The 19,525-nt window shown below is 39.9% G+C and overlaps 1 protein-coding gene across 1 annotated transcript in view; it reads right to left on the reverse strand.

Annotated features, from left to right (window-relative positions):
* Rrm1 (ribonucleotide reductase catalytic subunit M1) overlaps nt 1–19,057 on the reverse strand; it is a 37,225-nt gene extending 18,168 nt beyond the window's left edge. The window contains exons 1-9 of the mRNA XM_090348300.1: nt 18,817–19,057; nt 15,639–15,727; nt 14,439–14,616; nt 11,720–11,820; nt 10,367–10,426; nt 7,644–7,683; nt 6,234–6,396; nt 2,891–3,032; nt 1,353–1,436 (exon numbers count right to left, since the gene is read on the reverse strand). Coding sequence (XP_090204426.1) covers nt 1,353–1,436; nt 2,891–3,032; nt 6,234–6,396; nt 7,644–7,683; nt 10,367–10,426; nt 11,720–11,820; nt 14,439–14,616; nt 15,639–15,727; nt 18,817–18,835 — 876 coding nt within the window. The 5' untranslated portion in view covers nt 18,836–19,057. The remainder of the gene's footprint in view (nt 1–1,352; nt 1,437–2,890; nt 3,033–6,233; nt 6,397–7,643; nt 7,684–10,366; nt 10,427–11,719; nt 11,821–14,438; nt 14,617–15,638; nt 15,728–18,816) is intronic.
* Nucleotides 19,058–19,525: the final 468 nt, after the last annotated feature.

Raw genomic sequence — 19,525 nt, forward strand, 5'->3', positions numbered from 1 at the left:
ACTCAGGAGGTTGAGATCTGAGGATCAAGGTTCAAAGCCAGCCCAGGCACAAAAGGATCTGAGACTCATATCTCCAATTAACCTCCAGAAAATGGGAAGTGGTGCTGTTGCTCAAGGGGTAGGGTAGTAACCTTGGGCTGAAGAGTTCAGGGTCAATGCCCAGGCCCAGGAATAGGGAAGTAGCCTTGAGCTGAAGAGCTCAGGGATAGCACCCAGGCCAAGTTCAAGCCCCCAAGCCCCACAAAAAATAAATAAATAAATAAATAAAATAAAATAAATAAAAATGCTAGATACACCAATGGCTGCCAGAGCTAGGGATAAAGTTATGTATGGGTTGGAATGACAGTAATCGAATACAAGGATGCACAAGCAAACGTTTTGGGGTAATGGAAGTGCTCTGTATCTTAGCTGGTGTAGTGATTACTCAAAGCCCACCCAAGTGTTCATTTAAAATGTATATGTACTGGTGGCTCAGGCCTGGAATCCTAAATACTCAGGAGAGGGAGATTTGAGGATCATAGTTTGAAGCCCCAGGCAGTCCCTGAAACTGTTATATTCAATTAAGCACTACAAAACAGAAAGTAGTGGTATGGCTCAAAGTGTTAGAGCAAAAAAATTTCAGGGACAGCACCCAGGCCCTGAGTTCAAGCCCCAGGACAAACAACAAAATAAAACAAAAATAAAAAGTAAAATACATGTAGTTTGGTTTTTTTTGCCAGTCCTGGGCTTGAGCTCAGAGCGTGAGCACTGTCCTTGGACTTTCTCAAGGCTAGAACTCTACCACTTGAGCCTCAGCACCACTTCCGGCTTTTTCTATATATGTGGTACCAAGGAATCTAACCTGGGTCTTCGTGCATGCTAGGCAAGCACTTTAACCACTAGGCCAAACTCCCAGCCCACATGTAGTTTTAAAGAAGTAATTTTTGTCTTAAGTTGATTTTAAAAGTTAAGAAAAAGCCGGGCGCCAGTGGCTCACGTTTGTAATCGTAGCTACTCAGGAGGCTGAGATCTGAGGATTGTAGCTCAATGCCAGCCTGGACATGGAAGTCCATGAGACTCTTATCTCCAATTAACCACCAGAAAACCAGAAGTGGCACTGTGGTAGAGTGCTAGCCTTGAGCTGAAGAGCTCAAGGACAATGCCCAGGCAGATTTTAAGCCCTATAACTGACACACACACACACAAAAAGTTAAGAAAGTAATATTATCTGAGGCCAGCTGGGCCACATAGCCAGATCCTGTCAAAACATGATCTCCATCCCCTAAGTTACAAAATATACAAAACTGAACCAAAGTATACATGGCTAAGATTTTTTGCTCTGATTTCCAGTACTTTTAAGTAAAAGAGCATACCTTGTTTCCACCTTGGTCCACATATCGAGCTGTGTTGTTATATACTCTCAGCATTGGCACAAGCCCATTAGAATTGCCATTAGTCTGAAAGAAAGGTAAAAAATAATGTGATCTAGAGGAGAAAGGAAGGGTTCTGAAAGCCAAAGAACAAAATGGCCCAAAAGTGTTCAACACTTTCATAACCTTTCATCAAAAGAAACACCTCATTTCTAGGTAGCAATCTAGGAAGTTTTACCTGTACTCCATCGCTATCTATCTGTTACAAGTGACTAACATAAAATCAACAAAATGTTGACTAAATCACAATTGAATACTGTTACCCCATCCATCTCTAATTTACCAACTAAACCAAAAATCAAGGCAGCTAAGCATAAACTCTACAACCTTCAAAGGTCATATACATAAGAATTATATCAAATGGAGATATGAAGACAATAAATTAGGTTAATGAAAATTTCATCATTCAGTAAATGGATTATAGAACAAGGCCAATAAAATAGTGTTATGACTATAAGATACTTTTGACTAGAAGGTACTTAATCATTTTTTTCATCCTTTTAAGCAATAGATAAGTCTCTCAACAGTAAAGAAAGGTAAGTGAGCAATGAATTCACTTTACTACTGTAAATAAGTAATATATATATGACAGCAACTATGAAAAATTGCAGTAATTTCATTTGAATTTCATTCCAACAGTTAAGTGTTTTCTTTGCATTACAGACAAGGAAAACAAACATAAAATAACTTGCCCTAGGCTATGCCACCAGCAAGTAGCAGAGCTGGGATTTAAATCCCGTCTTATCCAAAATTACTATTTTGATTCCCCCAAAATATAATAAACTAGCAAAGGGCTGTGTGGCACTATAAAATGACAACATTTAAAGCTTGTATGCTGGCTCTATTGCTTAAGAAATGGATATTTGAAAGAAACTTAACTTTTAATCCTCAATTTCTTTATTTGTAAAATAATGCACAAATTTATTGTAAAAAAATAAAGTTTTGGAATGGGAGTTTGGCCTAGTTGTAGGGTGCTTGCCTAGCATGCACAAAGATCCAGGTTTGATTCCTTGGTACCACATCCATGGAAAGAAGCTGGAAATGGTGCTTTGGCTCCAGTGGTAGAGCACTAGCCTTGAGAAGGCCCAAGGACAGTGCTCAGGCCCTGTGTTCAAGTTCCAGGGCTGGCAAAAAAGAGAGGGGGGGTGGAGGGTTCCTGCACGTGTCCATAAGGACAGAGTTATAACAGAGTTATGAGGTTATGTGACAATTGATACATAATAGCAATAATAAATGTTTTCTAATATTGCTAAAAACAAAATTTTAGCTTAAAGGATTCTGGAGATCATCTACTATAACTTAAGCCTCTAAGAGACAAAAATGAAGCCAAAAAAAGGGAAATGATTCATGCCCAAGTCATACAACTAGCTAATAATGAACAGAAATCCAGATTTCCTAAACATTAGCATTATGAAAATGGTTTTGTCTGGTTGCTTCTGGATTTCAATCTCTCATTTCCAAGTCATAGGATAGATGCTTACCCCAGCAATGTAACTGCCAGTAGCCCTAATACAACTCACAGCAACACCAATTCCCCCAGCAGACTTAGAAATCAATGCACACTGCTTTAGAGTGTCATAAATTCCTTCAATGCTGTCATCTTTCATGCTCAGAAGGAAGCAACTATTGGGAAAAAAGGGGACAACTCAAGGCAAGGAAAATAAATGATCAGTCACAAAAATGATTAGACAATCCAAAGTCAGTTAAGCTAGCAAATCAAAGATATGAGAAGTTTACAAGGTTCCTCAGCATTTTTATAAGGGGAACTGTCATGAATTTGACATAATGAAGCTCATCAACATAGTATTTAAAATCATCTTGCTACCTACTCTAGATATTGAGCCAGAATAAGGTCTTACAGATGAGTATAAAGTAGTAGCTTACATTTTCCCCAGATTACTGATGCACTACTTGTGACGTCCTCCCCACACTCAGTCCAACTATGAAAATTCTTTAATACTTTGTGCTTTTTTAAATTAACTGTTATATGGTATAAACCCCAGGGGAAATTATCTCACAATGAATATAATTTTCTTGTATTCCATATTCTTGCCTAACTGCTTTTACCTTTTAGAAATTTAAGGGGCATAAAATCTTACTACAATTCTCATTTTCCTGGCAAATTATTTATATCTCAGATGTTTACTGAACAACCAGCTTTCTTCTATGATTTATTGCCATCTTTGGCCCCTACTTCTGTATAGTTTTCTGTCTTTTTCTTGTAACTTATCGATAGTTAACAAGTTGTAAATATAAGTTGAAGGTGGGGATGTAACTCAGAAATAGAGTCCTTAGGGCCTGGAGCGTGGCCTAGTGGTAGAGTGCTCGTCTAGCATGCACGAAGCCCTGGGTTCGATTCCTCAGTACCACATACACAGCAAAGGCCAGAAGTGGTATTGTGGCACAAGTGGTAGAGTGCTAGCCTTGAACAATACATGTCCCAGGACAGTACCTAGACCCTGAGTGGAAGACCCAGGACTGGCAAAGAACTTGGGTTCTAGCTTCATGGTTGAAAACATTTTTTTTTTTAACTTCAGTTGCACAACAGTGGCTCATATCTATAATCTTAGCTACTCAGGAGGCTGAAACCTGCAGTATCACAGTTCAAAGAGACCAAACAGAAAAGTCTTAGAGACTACAACTCTAATTAATCAGCAAAATACTAGATTGGAGGTGTGACTCAATTGGGAGAGCACTAGGTTCAAGCCCTGTTAACATCAACAACAAAAAAGGTTGAGTCATGATATCTACAAACACCTTCAAATGACATGATTTTATTTTAATAGCAAATTTTTAAATGTTAATTATTTTTCAGTGTAGGTAGTCATGTCATATATGTATGGAGACTTGCTGTCTTTTCTGGTAACCTTTTCTATGTTTGACATTCATAGAAAAAAGTAGAGAAAAGGTATCTACTACCTATTTTCTTTACATGTTCTTCTATACACCTTACATATATGTTAGAGTTTTCGTAAAATTTGTTTCTGTATGTGACATGAAAAAAGAGGACTAATTATACTTCTCTCTTTTTTTCTTATATTACTAGGGTTTGAACTCTAGGTCATGCTTGCTAGGCAGATGCTCTACGATTTGAGCTACATTCTCAACTCCTTTGGGGGGGGGTATTGAAACTAGGGCTTGAATGCAAGGACTGGGCACTATCCCTCAACTATTGTGCTGAAGACAAGTGCTCTATCACTTGAGTCACACAGCTCGATTTACCTTTTTGGTTATTAATTAGAGATAGTCTCAAGGACTTTCCTGCCTGAGCTAGCTTTGAACTGGAATGGAATCCTTAGATCTCAGCCTCCTAAGTAGTTAGGATTATAGGCATGAGCCAACTGTGCCCATTCAACCCTTTCATAATGTAGGTATTTTTCAGATAGGGCTTTGTTTCAAAGGTAAAAATAGGGGCTGGTCTTGGCTCCTATTTATCTATGTCTCTAGAGCAGCTGTACACTACCTTATCAGCTATTTGCTCAGGCTGATCTTGAACTATATAATCTGTAAGTTTACAGTAGGCATAAGCCACAGTACCTATACAAACACACAAACGCTCTTTCTCTCTCTCTCTCTCTCTATATATATACACACACACACACACACACACACACACACACACACACACACACACACACACATTCTCTCTCTCTCTCTCTGTCTCTCTCTCTCTCTCTTCAGCCATAGTCTCACTGTAATCCAGGCTGGCCCCAAACTTTTGATCCCTTTGCCTTTGCCCGCTGAGTGCTGGGATTATAGGCAGGCATTACTAGGCCCATGTTGTACTAGGCCCATGGTAGCACTAGGGTTAGAACTCAGGACTTTCGATTACTAGCCAAGCTCTCTAGTACTTGAAGCAAATATATTTTAAAACTAAAAAACATACTCCTAAAGGATACGTTAAACTTAACACTTTAATTCCCAGACTATTAAAAACTCAACTGGTTAATTTAATATCAAACATACATCTGGATATTTTGCTGAAATGTTTTGAATTCCCTATGTAAACATGGCACCTCTAAATCATTACAGTTGTATAGTCTCATTTCCAATCTCTCTTATCCTACAATATTGGCATAGGCTCTATGTTTTTAGTGGATGTTCTATACCAAATTAAGGAAGTCATTTTCTTACATATTTTGCGTACATATTTTATTACGAAAGAACATATTACAAAAGTATATTAAGTTGTGTTAATGTATTTTTTTTATTGTGACATATCCTTTGAATTCTTGGAATAAGCAATTTTTGTGGGGTGAGTAGTTAATTGTAGATAGGAGTCTTAGAGACTTTCCTGCCCCGGCTAGCATTGAACTGCGATCCTCAGATCTCAGCTTTTGAGTAGCTAGGATTACAGGTGGGAGCTACTGGCACTTAGCTAAATAGTATAATTTAAATGGTATATATAACAGCTAAAAGTAGACACAGAGCACTATCCTTGAGCACAAAAGCTCGGGGATAGCACCCAGGCCCTGAGTTTAAGGCCCAGGACTTGCACAAATAAACAAATATATATTATACAATGGATTTTAGAATATTCACATTTGTCTACCCATCACCACCGCAATCATTTTTTCACTACCAGCAATTGCCTTCTTCCAATTCATTTAGCACATTGCAATCAGAGGTCATTTCAGAATGCAAATTTATGTAATCAAGAGCACAAGGTTATAACATTGCTTGTCTGTTTGTTTGGGCAGTACTGGTTTTTTAACTCAGAGCCTTAAGCACTCTCCAACTTGAGCCAGGCTTCCCAGCTGGGTTTATTATTTCCCTAGTCAAAATTACTTCAAAGTATTAAAAGCAGCTACATATAATATATACCTTGACAACTGTGGGCGGTTAGTACCAGCATTGAAGAGAGTGGGAGAGGCATGAGTGAACCACTTCTCAGAAAGAAGGTTGTATGTTTCAATTGCAGCATCAATGTCTTCTTTGTGAATCCCCACAGATACCCTCATTAACATGTGCTGTGGTCTTTCAGCCACTGTAATCAAAATAGAAGTTATCACACGATGAGCCATACCAGAAAAACTAGATCAAAACATATGTGAACCAAAAGTAAAATAAGCCAGGCACCAGTGCCTCATGACTATAATCCTAGCTACTCACTCAGGAGGCTGAGATCCCAGTTTGAAAGCCAGCTTAGGCAGAAAAGTCTGTGAGATTTTTATCTCCAATTAATCACCAAAAAGCCAGAAGTGGAGCTGTGGCTCAAGTGATACAGTGCTATCCTTGAGCAAAATAGCTCAGGGACATGCAAAGTCCCTGAATTCAAGCCCCAAGACCAGCACACACAAAAAAAAGTAAAAATAAAATACACCAAAAATTTTTTACATGAACAGACAAAACAATGGCATATAAAATAAACCAAAGTTAAAAATGTTAATCAGTGGGCTGGGAGTTTGACCTAGTGGTAGAGCATGTATGAAGCCTGGGGTTCGATTCCTCAGTACCACATATATAGAAAAAAGCCAGAAGTGGTGGCTTAAGTGGTAGAGCTATAGCCTTGAGAAAGTCCAAGGACAGTGCTCAGACCCAGAGCTCAAGCCCAGGACTGGCAAAAATAAATAAATAAATAAAGATAGATAGATAAAGTTAATCAGGTGTGGTGGCTCACGCCTGTAATCCTAACTACTCAGGAGGCTGAGATCTGAGGATCAAGGCTCAAAGCCAGCCCCAGCACAAAAGGATCTTGGAGACTCTTATCTCCAATTAACCTCTAGAAAATGGGAAGTGGGGTTGGCTCAAGGGTAGAGTGGTAGCCTTGAGCTGAAGAGCTCAGGGACAGTGCCCAGGTTGAATTCAAGCCCCATGACCACTCCCCCCCCAAAAAAATGTTATCTAGATTCTAAACAGAAATGCTAAGCTAAGGGCCAACTATGAAATTCAGTGACAGAGTACTTGCTTAGCATGAGTAAGGCATTAAGTGTAATCCCCACATACAACAAGAAAATAAAAAGCACCAGGTGCTAGTGGCACACCTGTACTCCTAGTTACTCAGGAGGAATAAGTATTGCAGTTCAAAGCCAGCCCAGGCAGGAAAAAGTCTATGAGATTCTTATCTTCAATTCACCACCAGAAAACTGGAAGCAGAATGGTGGCACAAAGTGGTAGAGCACTAGCCTTGAGCAAAAGAGCTCAAGGACAGCACCCAGTGCCAGAGTTCAAGTCCTATGACCAACAGAATATAATGAGCAGAAAATCTAATACAGAAACATTTTTATTTCTCACCTTTTCCATTGATCTTCAACAAATAGGACCGTTCCAATGTCTAGAAAACAGAAGTAACCAAAATATTTCCAGAACAGTTTTTACATATGTAGTGTGCACGTGTGTGTGTGCGCGTGTAGTAGGGTGATATTTAAATCTTCTCAACTTTCATACAATTATAAATTAAAATAGTACACTTATTTTTCCTATTTCGATTCAAGAACCTTATCACCTCATTGTTATGTTTGAAAGAGGACACAAAAATTCCTGCAAAAAAATCAGCTTTGTATATATTAATACCATAAGGTATGGTATTCATCATCAGTAATGTTACCATCAACACAAATATCCATCTCATATTTAGCTAATGCTTATAAAGTGTTTATAGAAGGCAAGGCACTAAACCAAGCAAAATACAGACTGAATAGTCAATAGGAATTCATTAGTTGAAATTTTCCTCATTTAAAAAATGAAGAACTTAAGCCGGTAGCTCACACCTGTAATCCTAGCTACTCAGGAGGCTGAGATCTGAGGATCAAGGCTCAAAGCCAGCACAAAAGGGTCAGAGACTTTTATCTCCAATTAACCCCTAGAAAATGGGAAGTGGGGCTTTGCTCAAGGGTAGGGCAGTAGCCTTGAGCTGAAGAGCACAGGGACAACGCCCAGGCCTAGGGGTAGGGCGGTAGCCTCGTGCTGAAGAGCTCAAGGACTGTGCCTAGGCCGGAGTTCAAGCCCCATGACTCACCAAAAACTAAAGAATAAAAATAAGAAAATAAGGAACCTGATGCCCAGAGAGATTAAATAAGTTGACATAATAAGAAATTGGGCAGACTTGAACCTAAGACAACAACATTTATGTTTTCAGTCACTACATTATACTAGCAACACACCTGGCATACACTTAACATTTGGCACCTGGTAGGAACTCAATAAAATAGACTTTGCAAAAATAGTACCATAGGACTGGGAGTTTCGCTTAGTGATAGAGTGCTTGCCTAGCATGCACAAAGACCTAAGTTCGATCCTCGGTATCACATACATAGAAAAAAGCTGGAAGTGGTGCCATGGCTCAAGTGGTAGAGCTCTAGCCTCGAGAAAGCCCAAGGACAGTGCTCAGGCCCTGAGTTCAAGCCCAGTACTGGCAAAAAAAAAGAAGAAGAAAAATAGTACAATAGTACAAGATTATTGTACCATATTTTCTGCTTAATTCCTCAGGTAATCCAGAAGCAATATTTGAAATACTTAAAAGCAGTAAATACAGATAAAGCTGTCCTTGCCTTAATTTAAACCACTACTACTTTTAACACCAGTAATCCCCAAGCTATGTTCTAACCTCAGCAACTTACTGCCATTGTAATATTATGAAAATATAAATATTTTTTTTCTTTGTCAAACTTGCGGCTTGAACTCAGGGTATGAGCACTGTCCCTAAACTATTTCTCAAGGCTAAGGTTCTATCATATCACTCTGAACCACAGCATAACTTCCAGTTTCCTGGTGGTTAATTGGAGACAAAAATCTCATGATTTTCCTGCCTGAACTGGATTTGAACTGCAATCCTCAGATCTTAAGCCTCCTGGGGAGCTAGGATTATAGGCATGAGCTACCAATGCTCAGCTAAAACATAAAGACATCTTAAGTAGATGGCCTAGAAAGTCCAGTACTACCTACTGACATGGTATCATTTTTCTCCAACTTAAATGGTAGCTTTAGAAAGTTTTTTAAAGTTTGATTTTGTTTAAGAAAGTGTATTGTAACCAATCAGCCCTATGTGAAACTGCAAGTAGTTTCAGACTATTCATTAAAAAAAAGCTTTAATTTGGTTTCAATAAGGTACACTTTAAGTCATAGTACCACTTCCAGTTTTCTGGTGGCTAATGGGAGATTAGTCTCAGGAACTTTCACACCCAGTCTTTGAATTTTGATCCTCGGATCTCAGCCTCCTAAGTAGCTAGGATTATAGGCATGAGCCACCAGAGCCTGGCAGTATTTTTTTTTTCTTTTTTGCCAGTCATGGGGTTTAAGCTCAGAGCCTGGGCACTGTTTTTGGACTTTCTCAAGGCTAGCAATCTACCACTTGAGCCACAGCATCACTTTTGGCATTTTCTGTGTATGTGGTACTGAGGAATCAAACCCAAAGCTTTGTGCATGCTAAACGAGCACTCTACCACTAGGCCACACTCACAGCCCAGTATTAGATTTCTTAAGGATCATATTTTACAATTTTAGAAAAAGGAAATAGTCCCTCCTATCATGAAAAGATTAATAAATTTGCTGAATGCTTTAAGTTGAAGTTACTTCAGGCTACTTTCTGGATATCACATCTGTGAAGCATGCTTGGCCAATGCAGAAGGAAGTTTTTTTTTTCATTAAAAGTATAATAGTATAAAAAATTATGACTGCGATTATAAAAAATTTCAATCTAGTCTAGCAAAATAGTAAGTTAGTAGGTATTGCCTTTTCTAATTTGTACTGTAACGTTCTTTCTACTTGAAGTATATCTATTTCTAAACAACTTATTTTTCCATATATCTTTTTAATGCAGAGTTCAGATTAATATTTTACTTCATCTAATAATGTATTATATATTTAAAGCATAATCACTTTTCATTAATATTCTTGCGATTTTATATTCTGTATTGTTCAAGCAATAAAATTTTGATGTGTTTAAGAGAAAAAAAAAAAACCTGCATCTCCTAATTTAAGAAGGAATTACCGGTATTTGAAACCCATTATTTACTTACCTTAAAGCCAAAGTAATTGTAAGAGAAATCTCGGTCATAGATAATAGCAGAATTCAGGCGCTAGAGAGGGTAAAAGGAAACCATAATTAAAATAGGCATTTTAATAAAATGTGATCTTCTTAGCCTTGATTCCAGAACTAAAATTGACATGATACAAAATAAATAACACTATCTTCTGCTATACAACAGAAAAAGAGCTAACATTAAAAGAAGAGAAGGTACTGGTGGCTTGCACCTGTAATCCTAGCTTTACTCAGGAAGTTGAGATCTGAGGACTGTGGCTTGAAGCCAGCCTGGGAAGAAAAAGTCCCCCTGAGACTTTTACCTCCAATTAGCCACCAAAAAAGAATCCAGAAGTGAAGCTGTGGCTCAAAGTGATAGAGTGTTAGCTTTAAGCAAAAGAGCTCGGGGACAGCAGTTAGGTGCTGAGTTCAAGCTCCATGATGGGGGTAGGGGGAGAGGAGAATATGTAAGTTGAGTATACTAAGTGGGCTTAAAAACATTCATGTTATTATCCAAAAAGCACTGTACTCATTACTTGACTTATGGAATTAACCCCTTTGTGCAACCTTTTAATAACAACAAAATATTAATAATAAAAACATGCATGTTAAATGACATTTATTCTTACTCAGCAATTACTCTTAAAGAATTTATCTTATAATATATTCTTCTCTGGGCAAAAGGTATCTACCTCACAAGGGTATTCACTGCAGTGAAAGATGGAAACATATTCAAGCGAAATTTTTACTCATAGATACAATGCACAATGAAAATCATCTATAAAATGGAATGTTACTTAGAATAGGAAAAGTTCATAAATGCTGATATAGTACAATCTCTGAAGTATATCAGTAAGTGAAAAAGGATCAATAAGAGTATACACAGTACATTAAACACATACCTGGATGCATATTCTGAACAGCATTGTAATGTTTAAGAATGGAGAAATGGCCAGGTGCCAGTGGCTCACTCAGGAGACTGAGAATTGAGGATCAGTTTAATGCCAACCCAGGCAAAAAAAAAAAAAAAAAAAAAACACCTGGAGACTCTTATCTCCAATTAACCACCAAAAAGCCAGAATTGAAACTGTGGCTCAAGCAGTAGAGCACCAGCTTTGAGTAAATAAACCAAGGGATGGCACACAGGCCCTGAGTTCAAACCACAGTAACAGCACCAAGAAAACAGAAAAAGAACTTTAAAATAAAGTTGTTTTACAGAATAGAAAAGTTTTTTACATACATCTTTTGTAGTATTTAAATTTTTCTTTAATGTTTTTAAATCTACTAACTTTTTATCAAAAAGAGAAAAAAATAAAACAAAAACTTTCCAGCAGAAAAATATTGTACATACATCTTTATTGGCCAAAACAATATCCAGTGTTGATCTGGCCACCATGGAAGAATGTTTGCCATTATGTGGATTGATGTAGTTATAAAGGTCCTCCATCACATCTAAAATTAAAAAAAAGTCAAAACTATTAATAACTGATAAGATTGAGAGCCACTGTTCCATGATTCGCTTTTCATATCAACCCACTTCAGTAGTTTACTGAAAGTACTCAATAAAGATATCCTTACTGAATATGATTATACTTCATATAAGGAAATATATCCAGTTAGAATAATGAATGTAAGCTCTCGTAGTTAAGATTTCTAGGGCCAGGAACATAGTTTAGTGGTACAGTGCTTGCCTAACATACACAAAGCCCTGGGTTCACTTCTGGGTATCCCAGACACAGAAAAAGCCAGAAGTGGCACTGTGGCTCAAGTGATAGAGCACCAGCCTTGAGAAAGCCCAAGGACTGTGCTCAGGCTCTGACTTCAAGCCCCAGGACTGGCAAAAGAAAAAAAAAAAGATTTCTAGATGAACTCAGGCACAATGGCTTATGCCTAAAATCCCAGTGATTTAGGAGGCAGCTATCAGGAAGATTACGGTTCAAAGCCAATCTGGGCAAAAATTTAGCATGACCCTATGTAAATTAATCAGGTAGGCTTGGTAGCCTGTCTCTGTCATTCCAGCTATATAAATAGGAGGATCAAAGACTAGGCAGGCCCAGACCAGAAAAAAAAAATGATAGACATTATTAGGAAAATAACTTAAGCAAAAGGTCTGAGTATAGCTCTAATAGAGTACTTGCCTCACAACTGTGAGGCCCAACTCTAGTACTGTAAATAATAATATAATAATGATAATAATTAAGATTTACAAATGATCCTGATACTAAATCCCATTTGAGGATTATTGGTTGAAAGTAAGGAAACATGGAAGTCAAAATTTCTCCTCACCAATTCTTATTCCATCAGAACAGAAACCCAGAATCTATTATCCCAAGTAGTTCATTTCTATAAAAGCACACACATAATAAGCTTCACCGGCTCTTCAGGATGTCACAGCAGTATCTGGACCCTCTAACTTTAAACAAAACTCAACATATATATATATACATATATATATAAAACAGCATTGGGATTAAACTGGATCTATAGATCCATTTAAGAGAAATGGTATCTTCATAATAAACCTATAAAGAAAAAGAATATGGTGATTAGCCTCACATAATAGATCTATAATGGAGAACCAAAAAATTTCTAAACTCAGTTTACCAGCTGGTTTCTTATAAGCCAAAGAAAATAGATGTAGTATTCCTTGCCTACATTCTGAGCCATATATATATATATATATATATATACATACATACATACATATATATATATATATATATATATATAGAGAGAGAGAGAGAGAGAGAGAGAGAGAGAGGTACACTAGCCAGGTGCTAGTGGTTCACATCTGTACCTAGTAATTCAGGAGGCTGAAATTTGAGGACTAAGGTTCAACGTAAGCCCAGAAAGAGAGAGCCAAGAGATTCTCCTCCAAATACACAACAAAAAGCTGGAAATAGAAATGTGGCTCAAGTGGTAAAACACCAGCTATGTGGAAAAAAGCTGCCTGAGAGTTCAAGCTCTGAGCTGAAGCCCCAATACCAGACCTCCCCCGTCAAAAAAAGAATGAAATGTATGCTAATGGGAAAAAAAAAAAAGGATCAACTTTAGTATGCTGGACTTATTTTTGTTTGAGCCAAGGGAGAGTTTGAAAGCAGTCTCACACTATCCTATGTTTGTAGTTAAGTTTTCCAAATTTGGGGTAAATTCAAGGGTCAGCATACCCAGACGGCAATAAGCAAGCTGTGCCCTGAGAAAACCACCTGCATAACCATGGTAATCATTTTGTTTAACTCAGAACTTACAGTTCTTTTTCCAACATCCAGGAACCAGTAGCAAACCCCTAAGATCCTACTGCTCAGGAGGCTGATATCTGACCATCAAGGTTCAAAGGCAGCCAGGCAGGAAAGTTAATGAAGACTTTTATCTCTAATTAACCATCAGAAAACTGGACATGGAGTTGTGGCTCAAAGTGTTAGAGCCGTGGCTCGAAGTGGTAGAGCACTACCCTTGAGTGAAAAGCTTAGGGACAGCGCCCAGGCCTTGAATTCAAGCCCTACACTGACAGAAAGTAAAGATCCATTCATCTTTCCATACAGCATAGCGAGTTCTTGTCCTTTTCTTGCTACTAATCATTATAATTATTATATCTTTTTTGCTTTTTAAAATAAGGCGTGGGACACGGGGACTGTGGCTTAGTGCTACAGTGCGAGCCTGGGCTTGATTCCTTGGTATCACATAAACAACAACAACAAAAGTCATTAAATAATCATAAAAAATAAAGATGTAACTTTTTTTTTTTTTTGCCAGTCCTGGGCTTGAGCTCAGGGCCTGAGCACTGTCCTTGGACTTTCTCAAGGCTAGAGCTCTACCACTTGACCATAGCACCACTTCTGGTTTTTTCTATGTATGTGGTACCGAGGAGTCGAATCCAGGTCTTCCTGCATGCTGGGCAAGCACTCTACCACTAGGCTAAACTCCCAGCCCCAAGATGTAACTTTTCTATTTACGTAATACTGAGGAATTGAACCCAGGGCTTCATGCATGCTAGTGATGTAACTTTTTAAAGTCATACACTGTCAACTTTCTGAAACTGAGTTATTTCTAACACTTTTCGCCTGACTCACCACTGAACACTTTCTTTGTTTCTTTGTGTAAGTTGGAGACTGCAATCCTTGCTGCCAAGATGGCATAGTCAGGATGCTTAGTAGTCAAGGTGGCAGCTGTCTCAGCAGCTAACGTATCCAGTTCCACTGTAGTGACCCCACTGTAGAGGCCTTGGATTACCTTCATGGTGATCTGAGCCTACAAAAGTAAAGACCAAGAGTTACCACAGCTCTCCCAAGAAACAAGCGCTTCCGTAAAGTAACAATGAAGAAAACAATCACATTTATATCAAAATACAGACAACTTTCTCTTCTAATTCTTTCAAAATGTGGGAAACTTGGTAATAAATATTCATAAGCCAAAAGAACGCCAGAAAATATATACTATATATACAATAAAGCAGTGCCACTTTAGAAAAAAAAAGCTTCATCTTTAAAAAGATCAATGGAAGTTGGATGCCAGTGGCTCACACCTTAATCCTAGCTAGTCAGGAGGCTGGGATCTGAGGATTGTAGTTTGAAGCCAGCTTGGGCAGGAAAAGTCTGTAAGACTCTTATCTCCAATAGACTACTCAGAAAAAGCTAAAAGTAGTACTATAAATCAAGTGGTAGAACACTAGCCTGGAATAAAAAAAGCTCAGGGACAAGTATCCAGGTCCTGTTTTCAAGCTCTAGAACTGGAACCAAAAAAGACAACTCAAGATAGCCAGATACCATGGCTTATGCCTGTAATCCTAGCTACTTAGGAGGTTGAGATTGGGAGGATGGCAATTTGAGGCCAGCCTGGGAAGTAAAGTCTGTGAGATTCCTTTTCAACTGAGAGCTGGGCTCAGTGGTTAAATTGCTATCCTACCTGTGACAGAAAGTCTATCTAACACAGAAAATGTGTGCCCTGGCTCAAAAATAATAAAAAATAAAAACAAAACAAACAAAAAACAGGGTTACTCTCCTCTTCCATACACATATGTATGCACACACACACACTCAAGAAAAATTTCTGATAACTGTTTTCCTCTTTGCTCACATTCAGGGTTCACCGAAAGGTAATAATCCACAGGACAGAACTGAAATTAAGAAAATAAATCTGTGAAAGTCACAGTTTACATCATGGACATAGCTAGAACATCAAAATATATCAAACACATGAAAAGCCAGAGGTAAGAGACAAGTAGAAAGAAACACATGAAGTGAGAAACAAAGATATAAATTATATTTACTTACAGGATCAACAAAGTCCATATTGAGCCCATAACAAAGCTTCTGAATTCGAGATGTAATCTTATCAAACATAACTCGCTCTTGGCGGCCATCTGAAAAATCAAACCAATTAAGATGGCTATGTCAAACAGTCAAATGTGCGGTAGGAGTGTGATTGTAGACAGTTTCCTTGGCAAGCTTCAATCCCCGAGTTCAAACCAAAATACTGTCAAAAAAAAAAAATCAAATGTAACCAATCTGTGCATTCTTGAATCCACCAACATAAAAGATTCATAGAATCAACAGATTGTTTTATCCTTTATGTCATCTTCAAAAAGTGGAGATTTTGTGCTGAAATGATATTCTGTCCTGATCCTTACTCACTTGGTCCTATAAAGTAGTGAGAATAATCCTTTAAAGCTTAATTCAAAATCTTATTACCAGGCCAGGAGCATGCCTAGCAGGCACAAAAACCTGGATTCAATTCCTCAGTACCACATACACAGAAAAAGTCAGAAGTGGTGCTGTGGCTCAAGTGGTATTGCACTAGACTTGAGGAATGCCCAAGGATAGTGTTCAGGCTTTGAGTTCAAGCTTCAGGACGGACCGGAAAAAAAAAAAAAAGGTGCTCTGGGACAATGTCCCAGACACTGTCAAAGGAGAGTGCACAGGCCAAGTTCAAGCCCCAGGACTGGCAAAAATAAATAAATAATCAAAAGATAGCATCTCAACTCCTTCAAAACAGGTCAAAACCATTAAAACAGTCCACACAACCCTATTCTGTCCGGTCTGCCTGTCCTACATACGTCTGTCCAACCTCCTCATCTCCCTCCCCCCCTCTACTCTACCCTGACAACCCTAGTCCCCAGCTATCTAACCTCCTCTAGGTCTTAATGTCATCTGATCAACCAAGCTTTCCCTGATAGCCCTGTTTTAAAATGCAGTACCCCAAACATAGCCCAGATCTTCCTATGTCTTCTTTCCCCCTTTATGATTCATCTTCCCCAGAGCACTTATTATCATGACATATTATATATGGTACTTATTTGCTTATTGCAAGTCTTCCTATTCATTCAAATTAAAACAAAATTTATAAAAGGATGAAGATTCTTACACACTTTCTTGCAAATGTATTTCCCAATGTCCAAGCAAAGGACTAAGGCCTACTGCATAATAAGCATTCAAATATTACACAGTTCAAAGCTAGCCCAGGCAAGTCCATGAGATTCTTATCTCTAATAGACAACCAAAAAAACAAAAGCAGGGAATTGGAGTGATGGCTCAAATGGTAGAGCACTAGCCTTGAGCAAAAAGCTGCTGGGGGAGGGGGGGAGGCTGTAAGTTTGGCCTAGAGGTTGAGTGCTTGTTTAGCATGCATGAAGACCTGGGTTGGATTCCTCAATATCACACACATAAAAAAGCTAGAAGTGGTGCTTGACTCAAGTAGTAGAGCGCTAACCTTGAGGAAAGCCCAAGGACAGTACTCAGGCTCTGAGTTCAAGCTCCAGGACTGGCAAAAAAAAAAAAAAAGCTGCTCTGCAATGTCCAGACCCCGAAGTCAAGCCCCTAGAGCAGCACACACAGAGAAAAAATAATAATGAAAAATCTCAATAGTCTTGCTATTTCACTGGCATATCAAAGTAAGAGAGAACAGAAAAAAAAAAACCACTATGTACATTTAAAAAGAAAAATTCCAGTAAACAAATCTTAATATATTCTGAATATTAACAAGTTCTGATGAATGCTACAGTGGCAGGATGTGGAGGAAGAGCTGTCTGGATCAAATTATTTTCTACAAAATAGAATACATGGTCCAAATAGTAGGACACCCACCTGGCAAGTGCAAGGTCCTGGGTTCAAACTCCAGTACCACCAAAACAAAAAGAAACTAAAGGAATGAGAATCATAATCAATTCTGCTTGTTGTAGACAGTACTTTTTAATGTTAGTTATTCCAAAGTTGACTTAAATGGTTTAAAATCCAACACAGGTGTTACCTATTCCAATAATCCATTCAGGCATTGAAGATTTACTAAATTATTTTAGTTTTGAAATACCTTTGCTTTTTGTGGGTTGTGTGTGTGTGTGTGTGTGTGTGTGTGTGTGTGTGCCACTCCTGGGGCTTGAACTCAGGGCTTGGGTGTGGTCCTTAAGTATATCTGCTCCACAGTTCCACTCCCAGCTTTTTGGTGATTAACTGGAGATAATTTTCGTGGACTTCATTACCTGGACTGGCTTTGAGCCTTAACCTCAGATCTGTCTCCTGAGTGGCTAGGACTATAGGTATGAGCTACCAATGTCTGGCTTTGTTTTTACAGAATTAAGTAGGTACAACTCAAAATTTGTTTGTACTTGTCTCCTGTGATTCTCTGTTCTAAGTGTATGTTGTTTTCCAACTTATTCCCAAGAAAGGGACTATTTTACTCTTATAAACTGCTAGGAAAGGGCCAGACACAAAGAAAGTTCACCAATCTAATGAGAAATACTGCTGAGTATAAATACCAGTTCCCTCATCCTGTCAAAAGTCTTAGCTTTGGCTACCTTTTGTTAACTCAGTCTTCCATTAGAAAGGAAGACCGTTCCCGTCACAATCTCTTCTCTGGGGATATGATGAAGGTGGAAGACAACACAATCTGGTTTGCTCTTTGTTCAAAGACTAAACTTCGGAATGCTGCCTGTGTCTGGAATGTTTTCACTCCCCACCTCCCCACGCCAAAAACAAAGACCAGGAAAAATGACAGGTGACCATTTAGGGACCAAGGTCCAGTCTTGCCTTGTTTCCTGTTGTGCCTCGCACAGGTTACCAAACTCACAGTTTTCAAGTAACCCCGTCCCCATCTATGAGATCCGACCCCGGCCCCCAGCGCCTAGCTTGGAGGGCTTTGGGTCAATCACCCGTCTCCGAGCTCATTCCTTCACCTGTGAGGTTTTCCCAGGGCACTTAACAGGAAAGCACTCAATGACAAAGCCGAGGGAGCGCACACTGGAGGCCTGCAGAGAGGAGGGAGGAGGCTGACTGTGGAGGCCCAGAAGGTTGACAGGGCGGGAAGACAGGGCGGGAAGGGAGCGCGGGAAGCGGCGGAGGCCAAAGGGCAGGCGTTCAGGCGGGCGTGGGTAACGGCCCCGGAGGCCACCGTTCCGGAGCCCACGGCCCCTTCCTCCATCTCTCCTCACCACCCACCCCACCTCCCCGGACCCCTCACCTCGCTTGATCACATGCATCGCCGCTGGTGTCCGAGACGCGGATAACCCAAGACGGAGCTGCAGCTGCGAGGAGGCGCCGGCAGGGTGGAGACGGAGGCCGGGAGGGAAGGCTCGGGCTTCCAGCAGGCTTCACAGGCGTTAGCGTCCACAATCGGGGCGCAGACCGCACTCTTCCCCACCACAGCAGAGGCGCGACTATCTGAATTCCTTCCCGCTCCCGCCACCCGTGACGCACAAAACGGCGCGACGGAGCTGCAGTGACGCAAATGGACGCCGCCCCGGCCCGGAGCAGCACCCGCAGCGACGCCGACCAGTCAGCGGTACTCCGCAGCCGTCCTGTTGAGTAAGGGCGGGCCGCCCGGAAACACGCACCCCCCCCCCCGCCCCCGGCCGCTATCGGATGCGGAAGGGCAGGCTGGCGGGAACGTTTTCTCTCCCGCCGCCATGTTGCTTGTGGGCAAAGCTGACCGCCTCATGGGAGCCGGGGCAGCACGCCACCACCGGTATCGTCCTTCAGGCCTGCTGAAAGCCCTGCCCCGCAGGTATTTTTCAAATCACGTGAAAACTCAACCTTTTTCTTTGTTTCGATTGATGCATTTGCACAATCTCTGGAGGTGAGCTCTAGCCCTGGATCCGCGTGCCACAGGCCGCGAGGCCTAGTGCATTTCGGTCGGCCAGAATCCTGGCTCTCCAGAGTTGGAGAAAAGC

This window comes from Megascapheus bottae, chromosome 16, assembly GCF_031878675.1.
Source record: "Megascapheus bottae isolate mThoBot1 chromosome 16, mThoBot2.hap1, whole genome shotgun sequence".
Classification (NCBI taxonomy): domain Eukaryota; kingdom Metazoa; phylum Chordata; class Mammalia; order Rodentia; family Geomyidae; genus Megascapheus; species Megascapheus bottae.